We start from the raw sequence: 20431 nt of genomic DNA, 5'->3' as shown, positions 1-20431 counted from the left end.
GTAGGATATTCAACCCATAGCAGCAGAAGACAGCAATTAGTCATAAATGCAAAATCTGCCTCCAAATTTTGGTGGAAAATGCTATTTTGGGGGAAGGGTCATTCTCTCCAGGTCCTGTGAAGTTAAAGAATTTTAACCCTGTGAGCTTTCTTTATGCAAGAAGGAAAAATCCTGCAACAGACGAATGAACCTGTTTGCTTTTCTAGCCTCTACTTTTAAGTCCCTTTTCTGTTTGTACCAGGAAACTGCATCATATTAATTAACAGCATTCAGCATAATGTGTGTCCTGGCTGTAGTAAAAATAGCTGGCTGATAAAATGTGAAGCAGACAGTCTCTTATCTATTATGAGTCATGTTTAACAACTGTTCTAAGAAGAGCTAGGAGAGAAACAGCTGTTGGCTTTTTTCTTCCCCTTCCCCTCTAGGATTTTCATTTTTGTTTCACATACAATAAACAAAATAGCTCTCTTCAATTCACCACAGTATTTCATGGGACCAACACACTCCTTCAATAGGATTAACACTTAAACATTTTTAAATTAAATGTTATGACTGTTCAAACGCTTCCTCCAGGACTTCCCTAACCGTAGAAGAGACTATCTGCAGATGATGCAAGTTTTTGCAATGCCTCACATTTCTGGTCAATCCAATACTGCTTTTTTCGGTAACTGTTCATTTAAAAAGGTTTATCTTTATTTCTTTGCAAGATAATAAAAATACAAAATCTGATCCAATACATTTTTAGAAGCAATAAGTTAGAGGGATCTATACTTACTAAGAATACTTGATCTTTAAACTACTAACTGTGATTTTCCTTTATTCTTTTTTTGCAGGAGCTGTTTTTCCTTAAACTACCAACACTATGGATGGTTGGACTGAATGTGTCAAATTTGCTAATAAGGAAGAAAGAAGTACATATGCAAATACTTCTAAGATCTCTTACCAGGATAGCGCCCCTCAGCAGAGTATAATCTTTGGCTGCAGTTTGAGCAATCTGAGTGAAGGTCTTGTCTTTTAACTGGTTTAACTTGTTTTTTAAAACTCTGCAAGGAAACTCAGAAGTAGCTTTATTTATTAGCTTTAATTCATGGGAAGAAATCACACACTTTCAAAATGTTTATTCAGATTAGGACATTTCATATATCTTCCCCTTTCCTTTAAAAAGGCTCAAGTTTTGAGGTAATTTAGGACAACATACAACACTTAAAAAATAAAAGCAAGAGGCAGTAAAAAATTTTAGGCAGGATAAATAGAAAAATATTCTGTCCTCCTTTCCCTGCTAATAGTTTCAACATATATGCACTTCAAAAAGCAAAATAATCAAGTCATTGAGTCCAAAATTAAGTACATTCCTCAAGCAAAATTGACTTCAGCAAGCATTTCACCTGAGCTAACATTTCAGGATTGGTCCCATGTTTGTATGGGAAACATCCAGGGACAACCATCCCATGTCACTTTACCCCATACACTGAGGGCGGCAGGGGTGGGAAATCAATCCCCAAAACCCTCTGTTGTCTTTGCGGCTCCATGTGGTCAAGAGGTGGTCACTTTCTACAGCAGCATCTCTGTTCACATCTGTCAGCTAGTACTGACTCTGCCAGTATTATTTTATCTGCTTACAGGAACCTATACCAAGGGAGCTGGGTAATGCTAGCCATGGTGTCCTGCTGTCCCAGATGGCTCTTTAGGTTTGAGGAGTGTAATCCAGAGACACAAGGCACTTGCTACGAAGACCTGAAATGCAAACTGTGGGTTTAGAAGACTCTGGTCTTTGCCCATTCAACAGATACAGAGAGGGAAGGCTCCTCTCTTAACGGATGCCACTCCTCCTCTATTTGATGATTCCAAAAAACTCTGACTCAAAATGCGGCATCTTCTGGCACACGTGAAAGTTCTTCCTTTGGAAGGAATGATTTCACTCTCTTATATATATGCTACACCGGAAGACTGAAATACTCTAAGTAAGATATTTTTACAGTAGCAAAGATAAGATTTGGGAATGACATAGGCAACAGAGGTTATAGCTCTTAAGACAGAATGAAAAAAAGCTAATCGGAGTCTTCATCGTCAAGGTATTCCTCCGCATTACTTAATGTTCGCACTGTATCTGGAAAGAAACAAAGCATTCTCTTAATCTGGGATAGAATCACACAAAGCCTCACATTTGCAGTGCTTGCAAACGACCATCTGAGAAACCCAATACTTATATTGTTTAGGGATGCTAGGACTAAAATACATAGGTGCTGAGGCTGAAGATCTGCATCTCAAAGGCAGGGCTAGGCCAACACCTCTCCTACATGGGTGACTTAGTCTGAAGCAGAGAGCACAGTAAAATCAATTTTGCTGCTGCTTTACACCTCCTCAGTGACCTCCAGGAGCCATTTCATGGCTCCCTGGAAGCTGTGCAGCACAGCTGGAATATTTAATTCTCTTTTCTGTATATAGTACCTTTAAACAGCAAAGGAAATGATACATGAGTTGTTTTTTTCTTTTTTAAAAAAAAAGTGGTTTACTTGTGAGTGCTCAGCTGGCTGTCATTCTCTGCTTAAAAATCAGACTTACTCCATCTACTCTCTCTTCTCCCCACTTGCTTGCCTAGCATTCTTCCTGAAAAGAGATTTTTGAGATTTACGTATGAGCTTACGCTATCAACAGATGACAACTGAAAATAGGAATACTGAAGTATCTTCCTCCAGGTTTGTAGTATTGCCACGAGAGGCACATTTATCTTTTGGATTGTATAAAAATATACAGGAAAGGCTTTTGGAGAGAGGTGATTGGTTTCCTACAGATCTTCAAAGGGGCTGAACTTCTTAACCAAAACAGAGTCCTGAGCTGGAATAATTGCTCATGAATTATTTAGTACATTATTTGGTATAATATGTGTATTGTATTATGTACTATGTTATACTGTTGAGAGCAAGTCAGATCTTCGCCAGTCATAGTCTTGCAATAGTATATTAAAAATATCAAGTATAGACATGACAAGACTGACATAATTCAGAAATGTGCTGAAGACTTTACCCTAGATTTCTGGAAGAACAGTGAGTAAATTTAAAACTCACTCACTGAATTGTTTTGATAAAAGAAGTCTAAGGACAGAAGAAAAAGGGAAGAAATTGTAAATCTCAGTGCTCAACGGGCCATACTTCAGGACAAACTATACTGCTTCCATATAATATTTCTTCCCTCCCTCAGGGACACAAATGACAATCATTTAGCATTTCTGTGACAGTATTCTAAGAGCTTGTTCCTTCTAGAAGGTACCTTAGCAGTCATTGCCTGTGTATAAGTGCTTATATACATAAAACAGAAAATATTTACTTACAAAATATTTAAGTGATTGTAAAGTAAGTTTCTTCAGAGCAAATAAAATATTTTACAGAAGGATTATGCGGAAGCAATAGCTAAATAGTAACAGATTTGAAATTGGGGACTGAAGACTTCTGAAATAGGACTAAATCTTTGAAAAGTAAAGATCACTTTACTGACAGACGTGGGAAATACTGAAATGCAGTATCAGTCAACAGACATGGAAAAGAAATGAATGCAGATGACCAAGAAAATACAAGACAAGTACGCAGCTTAACAGTGTCACAAATTACAGAAGACAAAATTAAGACAGAATAACAGGCAAGAAAACTAATATTGAATTTGCAGTGGAAACTGAGAACACTAAACCAAAGCAAAGAAGAAAAGGCAGCGTGTCAGAGTATCAGAGCCTTTAGATGAAGTGACTGTGGACAAAAAAATGGCCAGCTGTGAAACCAAAATAATTTAGATGGAATGAAGCAAATGCATCAGAAATAAAAGACAAGCTTCCTATAGTCAGAAAATGAAACATTAATATAATCAATAGGAACATCAAACAAAGAAGGTTCCAGTACTAGGTTGACTTCAACTGACAGGAGAAGATGAAATAATAAGGAATTAACTAAAATTAGGAAAAAATACACAAAGGAAACAGTCATTAGTTTTAGCTGCTTTCTTGAGTCAAAACTGAGGGAAATAATTTGTCAAGGCCTTCTGGGAAACCCTGATACTACTTCTGCCAAAAAGCGGGACAGTACTTTTGCTGCAACCCCTCTTCTTGGTCCTTCAAAGGGACTGCCAGCTATTCCACCATGTTATTCCCACAACCTCCCATCACTCATGCATTAGCATTCCCTCTGTTCTCATGCTTCATGCTAACCCTGCAATATGGTTACTAGTGGATATATGCCACTGATAAAAGTTATAACTCCCTCTACATCTTTAATTCATTTCTTATCGCATGTGTAATTCACTGAGGGCTTCTATCCCAATTTCAGCCTTCTGAAGGCTAAAGGAAAGAATTTCTATGTAATCCTGAACAATTCAGTCTTTGATCAACTTTTTAAAAGAGACTTGTACCTGCCCAATTTTTCTCTACACAGCTACTGCACTATCAGGAGAGATGAATGTGGGAGGTAGTGAGACTGTTTTGATAAACAGCTGAAAGCTTTTTGGTTTTATTGCTGTTTCTCAGTCAAGCAGGGAGATAAAGGAACCAAAGGAAAAAATGAAAGTGACATGTAGATAAAAGAGGAGCTTCTGTTATGCTGGCTTAGTTTGGATGAACAGACAGGTAGAACATATCACACACTTTCATTCTCATGTCCTGCCCCTAGCAGTGCAGTACCCTTACAGGAAGTTTTAATCTTTGCTTTACTTCCATGCTACCACTCTGAAGAGTCCTGCTTCCATTTCCTCCCCTTTCCACTATTATTTGGACATCTTTTGAGCACCTTTGCTTCCTGCTGACATAACAGTGTATTTTGCATGGAGTCATCAACACTGAACGTGATGAACAACAGACCTAGATCATACCTCTGCTGAACTGCTACTTAACCTCTTCTTCCAAACACAGCTTCTAGTCCACATAGCTCCAGACCAGTCTGAGTTTTATGGCTATCAACATGCTGACACTTTGCTGAAATGTTAATGGTCCTCTAACAAGGGAAAATTTATCAGAAGAACAAAAATCAGAAATACCTGCACTTTTTTTCTTCTTAAGTAGGGAAGCACAAGCTGCATTGGTTGCCATGTCTAAAGCCAGTTTCTTCTCATTGTTTTTCAGATCTGTTCTTGCCCCTTTATAAGAGAATATTTCCATCATGAATCACACAGCTAGTCTTAGCTACATCTTGATGGCATTATCATATGAGTTTCAGTAGTACAGGCAAAACAGACCAGAGTAATGCTCATCTGTGGACTGATACAAAGCAGACTAAAGGCTACGGATGTTCTTCCATAAGCTACAGTTGGCTAGGGAGCTCATTGGCTCATTCCCCTTTCTGGGAAGCAAATCTCACTGCTGTCCTGTGGTTAAGTGTCGCATTTGGTCTGCCAAACACGGTGATATTTATCTTGAGTAGATCCAAAATCTACTTTCCAGACAACTGCCAGAATTTTCTGCAAGGCTTACAAAGTCAAATAGGTGGGTTAGCTAGGGAGCATACCTAGGTTATAGGAAAACAGTTAAAAAATGAAGATTAATAAACATTCAGGAAGCTAGTCTGTCAAACAAATTGTTGAAATCTTGGTGAAGATCTTTACCCTTTGCCAGAAGCACCTCTACAATATCTGCATAACCCTTCCATGCAGCAGCATGCAAAGCTGTGTCTCCCAATTTGTTCTGTGGAGTTAGAGGGAAAAGCAACAAGATTAAAACACAGCAAAAATCTCTCAGCTTGCACCAAGAATGATTAACATTTCATCTCTAGTTTTAAGAGTCTTACCTGCTGGTTTAGCTCTAGGTTTGGCTGGGTAAACAGGACATCCACTATATCTACAGGGAACATTAAAGAAAAAAAAAAAAGAAAATTTAGTGGAAAAGAAATATGCCTTTTTGCATTCATAGCATAATCTTATTTAAGATTCAACGAAGGAAAGATCCAATCAGCTAACAAAAATCTATTAGAGAAAGACTTCATTGAACAAAATCAGTCACAGGGAAATATTAAGGCATATGATACCCTCCAAAATCAGTGTTTTTTGGTCTGTGCTTCCTCCCACTCTATTGTCACACTGGTTAGAGTGGCTGCTTTAACATCAACAACTGCAAACCATGACACTTGACATATCTGACTCCTGTCTGGCTTTAATTTTTCCTTAAAAAATTAGAATGACATTGAATAATCCTGAGTTTATCATTTAGTACTTTTGTCTGTCTAACCAGCAAGTCAAGAAAATTAGAGCACAATCGTTTCAAATGATTTTTTTTCATACCTTTATGCCCTCCATGGCATGCCCAGTACAGAGCTGTGTTTCCGGCTTTGTCTAAGCCATTGACTCCAACTCGGTTATCCAAACACTCTCTCAACCAGCTTAGGTTGCCTAAAAAACAAGTTCTGTTTTACTGACTTTTTCTTTGAAAAATGAGCAGAACCATTAAGGCCAGTTGGTTCTCTCTCAGAATGCCACGCTCTATGAACTTAAGAGAATAAAGTGTTTAGCAGCAACACTTAACTCGTGAAACAACAAGTTCAAGTGATACCAAACATCGCTTCTTTTACTCCCATAGAACCTTTAGGCCTCTGTAAAGCTGACTATGACACTACACATTTCTGCAGTGCATACAATCACAGAGTGACAATTTATTAGGCTGTACACAAGTTCAGCTTCTAAAAGCTACAAAACTTTGCCAGATAACTTGTTCAAGATACTAGATAACTGAAAGAAGCAACATGCCTCTTCATTTTAAATATAATTAAGGACATCTGGGCACAAAACAAATCCTTAACACTACATAACAAACGTCTAAACTCACCTCGTTTCGCAGCTTCATGTAATGGATTATCAATAGACTCAGCTTGTTCTGCCACTGAAATGAAACAGACAGTAAACTCTAACCAGTTCTGAAACTGAACAGGTATTTGATACCTGTATGGGAATAAAACTTTGCTTTGTTCTGGAACAGCTAACATATTTTAATGTTAAGGGGATTTACAAGTGATGGACACACTTCTATTTCCTGTGTATGGGAAAGAAATTCAGAAAAGAATCTGTGAGAACATCAAAGAGCAGCCTCAAATTGATCAGAGGCTGCAAGCCACTGGGAACTGGACAGTATTTTATTCTGATTGTTCCTTGCCTTTCTCCACTTGTAAACTATTTTTGAGGATAGGGGCTGGTCACTGTTCTGCAGTACAGTGGTTTTCAAGCTATAGCTTGCCACTTGTAATTATCAATGAATTACTTTTAAGGGGTCTGTGAAAACTAACCAAGTCAGTCCACTGTCAACAGGCTTTCTATTTATTTTACAGAGGTTTGTATAATCCCTGGGAAAATTACAGGAGGTCTGCAAATCAAAATTGAATATAGTGATGGGCAGACTGAAATTCAGTAGATATTCTCTTCACCTTGCAAACTTTAGGTTTTACTGCAGAAGAGTGGGGAAAGACCAGGAGGTCACTGTGCTGTTGCAGCAGCAAAAAGAAAGTGAACAGCACTGTGGAACAGACAAAACTTGGAACGCTCTCTTTAGGTGAAAGCCTGTGACTACTATGGGTACAAGCAAGTAAGATAGTATCCAATCTGAGATAAGTGCATTCTCTAAGCCCTTGCTCTACTGCTTTTAGAGGAGGTAGGCAAAATCTGAGAGGCTGATTTCTCTGCCTCTCAGAGATTCTTTCTGAATCTGAATCTGATTTATTTGGTCAAAGTGTTACTATAATCAGATGCAATGCAGGTAAATAAAAGTATTTCAGTCATCAGAAGTAAAAGTCTTAAGTCTATCATGACATACCTAGATCTTTTCTTACTTTGGTGCATATCGCTCCTAATGATTTATAATTGCAAGATTTCACATGTTTATCTCTTTAGCTGCAAGCAAAACAAAAGGCAAATGATATATGCTGATATTTCAGGTTAGAAAAATTTGTGCAGTGAACAGAATCCCAAAGCAGCACTGCAGAAGCTGGTCCCAGAGCAGATAGTTATTACACTAATAGAACCACCTTAGTCATAGAATTGGTAAAGGTTGGAAGGGACCTCTGGAAATCATCTAGTACAACCCCCCTGCTCAAGTAGGGTCACCTAGAGCATGTTAGACAGGGTTGCATCCAGGTGGGCTTTGAACATCTCCAGAAAAGGAGACTCCACAACCTCTCTGGGCAACCTGTGCCAGTGCTCTGTCACTCTCACAGTGAAGAAACTACTCCTCATGTTCAGGCGAGACTTCCTGTGGTTAGTCATACCGAGCAGTACTTCTAGGGCACAGCAGAAAGCATTAAAATTAATCTCTGCAGATAACATTGTCTCAGAAGCATAAAAATAACTTTGCCCTTATAAAATTATTGTCAAAAGCAGTAATAAGAAGTTTTAATGCAGATAAACACCAATTCTGGCTCCATCAGTGCTTCCATTTTACTTTCCAAATGTGCTCCTTCCAGTCCAGCAGATGGAGCACAAGACCCCACCATCAAATTAGTAATTTCCAGTCTGTCTCCATCTTCCCTTAAGAGGTTATAGAAGAGCACAGGAGAGCGCAGTGTTTCAAGTAGCACGGAAATGGGCCTGAACCTGGGCAGTCCTAAGACTGACATGCAGCAGAAGCAAGCTTTGCGTAATTTTGCAATTTGTCTAAATCACAACATATGCTTGTACACAATAAATGTGCGACCAAGTATGCTACCTGTACTGTGTAGCAGCTAGAACACCTCTAACTTGCTGTTGTATACACACACATTGTTTTTATGTCACCAGTACCCTTTATTTGAAATGTCTGCATAGGCTCCGATTCTGCTCACATACAAATGATACTTGTATCCTCATATTTGCAAATGTGCAGCACCAGCCTAAAACAGAAGTGGAAGTTGCAAACTTTTGCTCAGAGTGTTTTTTCAATAAAACACTCCAGAGCTGATTTTTCCAAATGATCTCAATGAAAACATACAAATAGAATCAGTAAATTGCTGGGTTCATTTTAAATATAGCATACTCCAATGTCTCCAGGAAATCTAAGTGAGCATGTGTAAATTATTCTTCTAGTACACAATAATGAACACCTCTGACAGATGGCTAGAATACAATCAGCTTATGAGTCACAAAGTTTTTTTTCTACAAGCCTAAATTTCTCAGTAACTGCACTGTAGCCTTCCATTCATGGTTTTCTACTGGCACAGGTCACCTAATCTGACTATAGGTTAGGAAAGGGAATCATATTACTACACCACCATCATGTTTCCTAGTGAGGAAGAGATGGACATTAAGCAAGCACACTGATACTGACATACTGTGGTTTTGGTGCAATCTGTCATGTGACACTGCTGCTCTGCCTACATTTCCTGAGAAGACTTGGAAGAATTTGGCTGGGTTGCCTGTATTCATAGGTTTTCAAGATGATTTTAGCTGAATCTGAAAAAGCAATTACTATTTCATCCCAACAGGTCAAATACAAATTTTTGCAGTTTTATTGCTATTCATTTCTACCTTCCTGGTTAGACAGTTTTAACATAGTGGCTTTAACAAGCAACCCCCTCACCCCCTTTTTTTTCCTTCTCCTTCGTTTCTTTTTGTGGCTGAATAGATTCATTAAGAAGCCACAACTGGCAAACAGAACAACCCCACTACTTAAGTGGAAAAGGTCAAAGGACGCTTAAAGAAGTACTCACAATCTGCTTTATCTTCCTCTCTTATTCCAGGTTTGCCTGGAATCAATTCCAGTATTGATTATCTATCTCTAAACAGATAGCCCCTGCTGTGTCAGACTTCTTGACCTCAAAGCTATTAAAAGCTGTAGCTGTCCACCTAATTATTAGGTCTACTTGAAAAAGAAAACATCCAGACCGAAAGAACAGAGCTGAGAAATAGCTAATGAGGAGATATTAAAAGCAGGAATACATCCAGTAAGAGTATCAGAAATACTATGCTACCACTTTAGTGTTCAGTCTGTAAAATCATCCTGTATACCCATCTATTCATTCCCTCAAGACTGAAGGCAACTCTTACTACACACCTAGAAATGTGAACTTGCCAAACTCAAGCTGCCTGTGTGTAGATTACAAAAAACTCAGATTACCTGCACACAGCCAATGTATCGTGGTGACTGATATTGCAGAATTAGAGTATTTTGAAATAGTCTGGTAGAGAATAGTTAAATATCAGTATTGTTATCACAGCTTCCAAAAACAAGCATTATCAGTAATTTTTGTTTAGCCATTTCCTTTGACTGTGAATGACCTTACAAAAGGAAAATATTTTAGACATTACCATAGTTGCTTGGAATTAGTCCAGTTCTCCCTTTGCAAGTTCCCTTCCACCAATTTGTATCACTCTGGAGAGAACCAGAAAAAGAGTTTAGAAGGGATAATACTGCATCTCAGAAATATTTGGTCTACGTGGGATGTGTCAGACTCACCATGTCCGAGATGTAAATGATATCTCCTTCTTCAAAGTATAGTTCATCTGGCTTAAAGAAAAAAAAAAAAAAAAAAAAAGTTCTGAATACATGTACCTAAGGAAAACATATACATGGGAAAAGCAGAGTACCTTCAGCTCTTCTTTCAAAACTACAGTAGCTCAAATTCTCCAGGAAGAAGACAACTTCCTGACAGTATTTCATACTATAGGCAAGTCAAACTATAGCTAACTTTTTAGTCTGTCACCCTCCTGACAGGCAAACAAAAAAAAAAGACTGTAATCTCTTGTACAGAAGTGTGTGCAACAAAAGCAGTGGAATATAGCTAGTGGAATATAACTAATTTCTTTCCTTTTGGGGAGGTCCCAGTTCATCAAATCCCTCCATTATGAATTATTTTTGTTGCCTTTGGAAAAAGGAGGGTGGGGGAAAACATTGTGCCTGCTTATCCTAGGCTGCAGGGAACTGGTACACAAGAAGACGAAATGATGCTTTTAGAAAGAGCTGGACTGGATGAAGAAGAAACTGGTGATATATTATGCAGTTATGGACACGTTTAAGGACTGAGATCCATCTACACTGGAGGCTTTTTGCATTGAAACTGTAGCACCGCAGGTCTGACAGGACAAACCAGGCAGAACTCATGAAGATTTTATTATAGACAGAATTAAGCAAACAAACAAAAAAAAAATCCAAACTTTAAAATCTAAACATACTTACTGTTCTGGGCTCAAATGTGTACAAGGCTCTGAACACTTTAACCTGCCCTGAAAAAGAAAAATAGTGTCAATATCATGTTTTCTAACCACAGTATACATCTACAGCCCCCAAATCCAACTGAACTCCTCTTCTTAAATGCTAACTCTGCTTGAATGATTTTGTGGTATGCTAGTATCAGTGAAAATACTCAACCCAGCAGCACAAGTTCTGAAGAAAATGGGCCAATTTATCAGCTAAGTGTAACCTGCACCTTGTACACAGTTGGCTCTCTACACAGTCATTGAATTCTCTGGCAAAGTACAGCTTGAATCACACAAAAAGCCACTTGCACATGTGTTATATATATTTCTATTAATAACATCAGATATGTCAAACACTACAGGATTAAGGATGGAATAAAGAAATATAATAGTGATGAATATCCCATCATTTTTCCATACTTACTTATAGTTGTTATTAATTAGAAATTATTGCTGGACTTGAAAGAAAAATGACAAATCATCCAAGCCCTATTTATGTAATGTACAATTGATACATTGTTCCGTTCAGATATTTAAAACAAACTGTAGCGTCCACTAAGTGGGCAATGTTTGTTTTAATAGGACAGCTTTAAGACACCGTCAGTGTCATCCAAGCCCAGAAAAAAATTAATGCAGAGAGGTTCAAATTTAATTGCATAAATGGCAAGGAAAGCATCCATAAATGTATAAAAAATATCAACGTAAGTATATTTCAAAAATACAAAGGAGAAAGTATAAAATGAGTTCATGAGAAGAAATAACAACTATTTGGCACAATTTTATTAGCTGAACTGCTGAAATCTACCAAGCTCAATGGCTTTTCTGTACTGTTTACTTTTTAATAGCTGAAATCTTAACTATGTAGATATTCCATACTATACTTCAGGTTCTTAAACTTTAAATTTTATACGGTTACATAGATCAACTTTAGTCAATCAGTATTTAGTCAATCTAGACAACACACTACTTGCACTACACTTAGACCAGGCCATTTTGTATCATCAGAAGCGCCAGTGAACTTACTGCCGAAGTCTGGTACTGTAAAATAAACAGTATGCTTACACAGACTCCTGCATAGTATATTAAGCCACAAATTATATCAGGAGTAACAAATTATAGGAGCAACAAATTATACTGAGTAACAGGAGAGTAAGCAGTCTTTGTTACCCTAACATCTAAAAGCCTTCCCACAAGAAGAGCGATTGTTTTAGAATGGTACCTTAAGGGTCAATCTAATCAGAATGACCAAATCACAGAATGGTTGAGTTTGGAAGGGACCTCTGGAGATCATCTAGTCTAACCCTCCTGCTCAAGCAGGGTCACCTATAGCACACTGACCAGGACCATGTTCAGATGACTTTTGAACATCTCCAAGGAAAGAGAGACTCCACAATTTCTCTGGGCAACCTCTTCCAGTGCTCAATCACCCTTACAGTAAAAAAAGCTTTTCCTCATATTAAGATGAACTCCTTTGTTTCAGTTTCTGACCACTGCCTCTTGTCTTACCATTGGGCATCACTAAAAAGAGTCTGGCCCCATTCTCTTTACACTCTTCCTTCAGATACTTGAATGCATTGACAAGATCCCCCTTCAGTCTGCTCTTCTCCAGGCTGAACAGTCCCAGCTCTCTCAGCCTTTTCTCATAGCAGAGATGCTCCAGCCCTTTCTTAGAAGCCCTCTGCTGGACTTGCTTCAGTAGCTCCCTGTCTCTAGTCGACAGGCTTGAGAAGAATGCAAGGGTGCATAAGTTGCCATATTGACCAGTCTGTCATTTTGCAGCATATCCAACACTCTTGGATTAGATCTTGAAAGATGTATTCAAATATTGCTAGATGCTCTCAAGCAAGAGCCATGTCACAACATGTGTTTATGAAGATACATTTACCAAGATGCAACTCCTATGCAAAAAACTTCTGTAGTCCTGTATCTCAACCTTTTTGGGCCTATGCATATATAAAAGTCCATTCATAAAGTTAATCTCTGAAGCTTTCTAAATATCCAGATGCACACAGACACTGTAGATATGATGATTCTTACAATTCCTAACTGCATCCTCTGCCTATATTCTGGACCTTACTTTTGAGTAACACTGTAACATTTGAATCTGGCTTTACTGGTTCTTCTTCTCATTTCTTAGACATAAAGGCTCCAATACTTCTCAGATCTATGCCACAGAAACTAAGTATCTGCTGTGTGCCAGTAACTAAATGAAACCTCATTTTTGTTCATTACCTAGACAGAAATGATGAACAGAAGTAGAGGGTACTATGTCCTAGATTTAAGAGTGTCAGAATAATGTGTTCCTGCTGAGGCAAGGAGGAAGTCAGCTAAAAAGAGGAAAAAGAACAAGAGATGACAAAACAGGAAGGGAGACAGAAAGGGTTGGGCAAAAAAGGTTATTTCCTCTCCCTCCTTTCTCCCAAGTTTTTTAAATAGATGACATAAAAATGCAAAAAAACTTCACTCACTAATTTTCAAGTTTTTTAAGTACAATTCTGGGGTAGAGAAAATGGAGAACAGAAACAAAGAATAAGAAATATTAAAATGAAAAGATGGCAGAAGACAGAAAAATTAAGAAATACAGATCTCTGTGCATAGCGAGTGTTTCTTGTAATAATGCATTGCATCTGTATAAACAGATTTTTCTAAAAACACACACTCTTAAGTGGAGGAAAAGAATGCAAACACTTATGCTGACAGAAGTAGTGTTAAACTGTTTAAACATTAAGCAAATTGGCTGATTTTTTTATTATTATTATTTCTGTGCAACAGAGAGTTACTTCCCCAAATATCAAGCTGTGGTGTCATCGCATAGCACATTCTAAAGTCTCCTCCCATGAAGAAGTACAAAGTACAGATCTGCACCTATAAAATGCCAGTCCGGTTCATGTTAATTTTACAGTACTTTATATGGGAGTTGAACACTGCTTCTTACTGGCACTTCTGAACAATCTTTATAAATATTTCTTCATAAATGGATTTATACAGTGCTGCATTTGAGAGCTAAGAAACAATGGGATTTGAGCACTTGATGTTGTACTAAGTTCCACCTTATTTTAAAATGCAAAAAACTCAGTCTGAAATACTTAATAAAATATAAGGACTCAAAGTACAGATCAAACTAGAATCTCTGTTCTGCAAATACTGACAAATTATCTTTAACAGGACACATGAGTAGTTGGAATCGCTTGAATAGAAGCTACTTTTATTTAGCAATGCACATGCCTAGGCATTCAGGGAAAATTAGAGCTTTCATTTGCCATAGTCCTTTGCAATAAGAAAAGTCAGACAGAGCTTGATGATACTCTTCTGCTCCCCTTTACTATCCCCTCTCCACTGCTAACCACTTTGCAAGATTATCTGTGTCATGGAGAACTAACATATTAGCATTGATATGAACTTATCAGAGTTGACTGACTGTACTTCCCCACCATGTATTCCTAGGACAAAATATCTAAAACACAGAAGATGTTGCTTGAAGATTTCATTATATAAGCATCAGTGACTGTTCTCAGCTTGGTAAGAGGGGGGTATCCTTTTGAAAAGATAGAAAATGGAGGTAAAGTTCAATCAAACACTCCACAATAAATCTCTTCTCAAGCAAAGAGAAAGTATAAACACTCTGTGCTTTCAGTCCTGTGTTTTAGTCACAAGACTGTCTTTTCTAGTCTCATGCAATTTGCATTAAACAGTTGCAGAACACCTATCTAACAAATAAAGATAAATTCTTATGCATATAAAGCAGATGCAAATACATCTCAGCACACAGATGCCCCACTCCACAATTTACAGAAGCCTCCTCAGAAAAGCTTCATGGTGAGTGAGTCAAACTATAAGGATTCACTCTAACCACTGACATTCTGCTGCCACATAAAACAAACGCCTTTATCTTGTTCGATTGACCTCACTCCCTTTGAATTCTTTTGGTTGACTTCTTAAATAAAGTTAAAATGCTTTTATCAGGAGAGGAAATGGGCAACTCAGATTTCTAATATTACCCTAAAACTGATTTGCCTGGAAGTTGCAAATGAGGTGCATAAAAGTAAACTGAAGTTTTAGTTTAAATAATTTTAATGTTTAATGCAGCTTCTGATATTCACTAAACTAAAAACATCACTACTGTGCTTTGTAATGAAAAGTTAAAAGACAGTTTTGTCAAAACATTATAAACCTTTTGCCTCCTCCTAGCAATTCTGAGGTTTATTTTTAATTGCAGTATTGTTAATTGAAGGTTATTTTCAAATAAATGCTTAGTTTTCTCAACAAGGAGGTACTGTTTCTCTGAGTGAGGCTTTTTTTTCTGCTTCCCTCGCTCTGTTCTTTTACTCTAGCTTCCCTGTGCCATTGCAGACACCAGTATTAAAACCCTCTCTTCTACTAAACTTGCCATCAAAGCATTTAAGTGAGGCTGAACTTCCAGAGCCACAGAGAGAGAAAGCAATTTCATTAGTTGGTCAATTTATATTACTTCCTTAATCAAAAGTAATGTGTACTAGGTGTGAAAGCCATTTATTTCAGTTAAGAAAACAAACCTAGTAGTAAGCTAATGTTCATAGGCGCTAGTAAGGCTTGGGCCTAATGTATTGGCACAAGACTTTTGCTGGAATTTCACAACCTGGTTCTCCTGCCACAGGGAGACACGAACGAACCTTATTTGCTGTGGCAGAGATGAGGTTCTGCAGAACAGATATTGGTTCTGACGCAGCAGCTTTTCATTAGCTGTATTTAATGAAGGGCTCTAGACAGCTGAAAGCAGAATCAGAAAGAGACTCCTTGGTGTCACAAAGCACTATCTGCCTGCAATACAGAGGAACCAATAATTTCTGTGCTGTGGGAAATCCTGCACAGGCCATGGTTATCTACACATAGATTATAAAACTTCAGGTCTATCAGTATTTGTGAGGGGTCAAGCTAGTCTTTGACTAATAGTCACCATCCATCCTCCCTTTTAGCCCCATAAGGCTGCATAGAAGCAGCTGAGAATCTCCGGCATAAACTCTCTCTGGCATAAACTTGACTATCAACAAATAATTTCAATCTCCAGCTGTAGCAACCTGACAAAATGAGAAAAAAATGTATAAGCTTGGAGGGGGAAAGAGAAGGATGTTTTGCAGCTTTTGGGGCCTATGCTAGTTTCTGCATCTTCTCCAGATGGAGGAGCAGTAGGAATAATTGGTAATGTGAATTCTGATACATATTCAGATGATTTTCTTTGTAGCAAGAGAGTCGTCTTCTGCCTGACCTCACAAATTACAGTAACAAAAAGACAGAGAGCATTTTCTCATTGTCGGTCTAAGACTCTGCACAGTAACCTAGTAAATGCAGCAACTAGGCAATGCAAAGTTTTGGTCAAGTACTAGTATCACTAGTAAACTGCAAATTAGAATTATTTGCAATATGCTTACAACTTGTTTTAGTAAGTACAGATATGTTCACACTACGATCTGCATGCTTCTTGAGGGATGTGGTAATTTTATTAGAAGGGCATTAAGGCCAGATTGAAATGTGCTTTTCTAGCTTCCTAGGAACTGGAAAATAATGTGCTTTACACCTGTCCTTCAAGTGGGATTAAAAAATATATTTCACAGGAGTGCCACTTCAGCTTTAGCATTTTGTTCTCGGGATCTTGCACAGAGACATAAAAGAGCACAAATACAGCTTTTAAGCATTGCCACAACCAAGACAAAAAAGTGGAGATCCCTCTGGTTACAGAACTGTCTTCCACTGCTTAGTAATACTTGTTAGAAAGGAGAAATGAACATAGGGCATCCAAATCAAAGAAGAAAGGGAGAGGGTGCACCAAAAAGAAAGAAAGGAAAAAAAAGGTCTAGGAAATTTTGGGTAGGGACACCTGGAAAAGAAAAATGGTGGACTCGTGCCATTGACAATAATAAAGTGGGGCAGCCCAGAAACAGTTGTGAACTGTACTTGTCAGCACCTAGAGTCGTGGACATCTGCTCTTGTGAATGGTACCTGCTACAGCTCCTACTCTACCTAAACAGCAATATTAAATGAACTTGATCATGATTCAAACTAAGTACCTATATACAGAATCCTGTTATTAATTGTGAAGGCTACTGGTGGCTGCTACGATAACCGTTTATGTTATATACATTGTATTTCCTCCCACCTTTCTTCTTCTCAACTGGAATTACTTTGAAGTGTAATTTCCTTGAGACAAAATTTGATACAAGTTTTCTCTGTAAAATATTGTGTGGATTGTACACTAAGATCAATGAATATTTCTCTGTGGAGAATATGAAACTAAGTTAAACTACTATTAACTACTAATATTCTCTCCAAAAGTTATTACTGCAGCCTATGTAAGGTTCTAAATAAGACTGAGAATGCTGTTCAAGGAGACAACTAGCAGGAGCAAATATAGCTTGTCAGGTTTGAAGAATTTAATAAGTAACTTTTGTAAACAGGATGAACATTGTGCACAAAATGTTTAAAAAGTTAATGAACTCTGTAAAACGCAATGTAGTTCGAGACATCAACAGAGCTATTGAAAGACAGATGGGAAACTCTACACTTGCATAGTGCTGACATATAAGAAAGTTTCAGTTATTTTCAACTCCCACTCCACTCATTTGAATCACCAATAGCAAATCCAAATTGAAAGTACTGCTAAAAAGCAAGAGTAGTAAAACAGCTTCAGCAAAAAGCAATGCTAGGAGCTTCTTAAAAGCCCTTAAAAAAAAACCCCATAATCCTTTATTCAGAACCTAACCACAGACTCCAAGATACAAGCTCAACTGTTGATAAATATATTACATGACTGTTTACAGATGTCAAAAGTATCTCTTTGCAACTGAAATCCTAACAGAAGGCAACAATTGCAGGATTATTAGAAGTGAAGAGCTTTCTGTCAGATAAAAAAGCTTTCAGTTAATGACAAAAATTGCATTTAATGCAATAATTATTTAATTTTCTCCCTTAATGCCTCCTTTTTTCACATTTTTAAAGGACTGTTTGTCCATCCAAGCGTAATCTCCCAACATCCCTCGATAAATTCATTCACTGTCTTAGAATGGATGAACATTTATTTCACTAAAAATGCTTCCTTGCCATGAGCTAACTAGAGCTCCTTCTACCTAGTCTGCACTTTTTTCCCTCCTATTATTTAAAAAACTACAGTAGCCAAAGTCTTGTTTTCTCTTCTATCTTTCTTGAATTGTAAAAATTCACTGGCAGGGTAAGCAGGCTTGCTGTTCCCTGACACGTTATAGACCCATATGCATATTGGTATGCTATACCTGGTATTTGTCAGTGAAGAAAAATTAACATAGCTTGCTCAAATGCACTGAGAAGATGCTCAACCAGCCGCTATCTGAAAGCTACCATTACAGAGAGCATTAGTGCTATAAGAATTGATTCAACAGATACAGTCCCCATGTTCTATCTACTTATCTTTAAGTCATTTTAACGTCTATCACCCATGAGATTCATACAACAATTACAGTATTATAGGAATAACTGAGATTAAAGACAAAGCAATGCCAGACACACATGCCTTAACACAAACATATTTCCAAGCAGGCTAGAAGACAGTTTCTGCCTTAAAAAATGTTTCTGGTTCTTTTATTTATTTATTTGCTGTGTCTAGCAATCAGATGGTAAACCAGATTAGCAAATTGATTAGACAGAAAAATAATCTAACATAAAATGATTCTGTAGTATCAGAACACTGATCCAAGTTTTCAGGTTGTCACTACATCCAATGGAAAAGGGAGGGAACCTCCCTTTTTGACAGCAATCTACATTTTACCAGATGAAACTAACACAAAACTGCACCCTAGCAAACTAGCAAGGGATGACCAATGTCAGAAATGTCATGCTTAATTTAGCCTCATAGCTGATGCAAGTCAAGCAAGACTAGAACTTTAACCCCTTAAGAATCACTTTCTTAAAGCTAACTCCTCTTTTTGCAGATCAGAAAACTGAGTTATCAATCTCAATGGAAAAACTTATTCTTCTTACATATTTGGATGTTGTAAGTCACACCAAGGCCTCTGAGAAGCCCACAGACTTTCTCAATATGGGTTTTCAGTGGCAGACTAGAACACAAATGCTTCCATTAGTTTTTTCTTTTTAAATAAGCCCTGTTTTCCAAGGGGCTTTCTAAACTGCAAGGAGGTGGAAAGTCACCCAAGGAGAAAACTGCATTCAGAGCTTCACCAGATCTTACTTCTGCAGGTATGCAAGCAACTATTCCAAACTGGGTCTGCAATTATTTGATTAAAGTGTTTTACAAGTTGGGCAGTTAAAATACTCAATTACGGTGTGTATTTAGGTATTCCTAAAACACATAGATATCTCAAGGATAGTCTAAGGGAGAAAAAATTTGAAATTCAGCATATATTTAGTGATCAGATAATCGTATTTTGGGAAACATCATCTTATGTACTCGATTACATTAAAAGTGAATTTTTAGTGAAAAGTGAAAGTGAATTCATTCAGCCTTTTATACTGAGGGCTGGTATGCGAGAACAGTAAACAGCCAGTTTTCCAGATGAACTCCCTGTTTTTAAAAAATAAAAACAATCCCAAACCTAATTTAAAATTAAAATTTTTAAGAAATTTCATTTTTTTTAATAAAATTTTGTCAGAGGGAAGGCCTTAGCTTCCTTATCAAAAGGAAGGGGATTTGAGTCCCCAAACTGTGCAGCTTCCAACGATCTGTAGTGTATTTTCAGGAGAAGACACACACGCTGGCAGGGTGACGCACGCGCAGGCCTGCAGCGGCAGCGCGCCGCAGGCCGCACGCGGCGAGCCCGGCCGCAGCAGAGGCTCAAGCAGGCTTCGGCGGAAGCCTCCGCCGCCCGCCCAACGGCTGACGCCTAACGGCTCTGCCGCCGCGGCGCTCTCGAGCCTTCCGCGGCGCGGCCACCAGCTCCGGCCGCCTCGGCGCCGCCGCCGCCGCTCGCCGCGGGACCGGCTAATGGCGGCGGGGCCCCGCGCCTCGCCCGCGCTGACAGCCCCCACCCGCCTCCCGCACCGCCCGCCGCCAGCAGGCGCCGCGCTGCCCCGCAGCGCCGCCGCGCTGCCGGCCCGGGCGGGGCGCCGCTGCTGAGGCGGCCGGGGGACGGCGGGTCGCGCCGCCGCCGCCGCGCCCCTCCCGTACCTGGCTTGGCCGGTTTAGGGGGCGGCTTGGACATGGCTGCGGCTGGGCCGGGCCGGGCGCGGACGGAGGGGCGGCCGGGGGCTGGCGGCGGCGCGAGCCCTCGCCGGGCTGCCGGAGCAGTGCGCGCCGGCGGCGACGGAGGAGGAAGCAGCGAGGGAGGGAGCGGCCCGGCGGTGGGGGGCG

The 20431-nt window shown here is 38.9% G+C and overlaps 1 protein-coding gene across 1 annotated transcript; it reads right to left on the bottom strand.

Annotated features, from left to right (window-relative positions):
• Positions 1 to 1050: 1050 nt before the first annotated feature.
• On the bottom strand, positions 1051 to 20376 carry OSTF1 (osteoclast stimulating factor 1). Its single transcript, XM_062600162.1, has 10 exons — positions 20249 to 20376; positions 11102 to 11148; positions 10382 to 10432; positions 10234 to 10297; positions 6791 to 6844; positions 6250 to 6357; positions 5760 to 5809; positions 5578 to 5656; positions 5014 to 5112; positions 1051 to 2107 (listed from the first exon to the last, which is right to left on the bottom strand). The coding sequence occupies exons 1-10, from the start codon at positions 20280 to 20282 to the stop codon at positions 2049 to 2051; spliced, it is 645 nt and encodes a 214-aa protein (XP_062456146.1). The 5' UTR covers positions 20283 to 20376; the 3' UTR covers positions 1051 to 2048.
• Between the last annotated feature and the right edge of the window lie 55 nt (positions 20377 to 20431).

The sequence above is a fragment of the Rhea pennata genome, chromosome Z (genome assembly GCF_028389875.1).
Source record: "Rhea pennata isolate bPtePen1 chromosome Z, bPtePen1.pri, whole genome shotgun sequence".
In the NCBI taxonomy this organism is placed as follows: domain Eukaryota; kingdom Metazoa; phylum Chordata; class Aves; order Rheiformes; family Rheidae; genus Rhea; species Rhea pennata.
The sequence above is the reverse complement of the archived record's forward strand: the minus strand, read 5'-3'. Positions and strand labels throughout refer to the sequence as shown.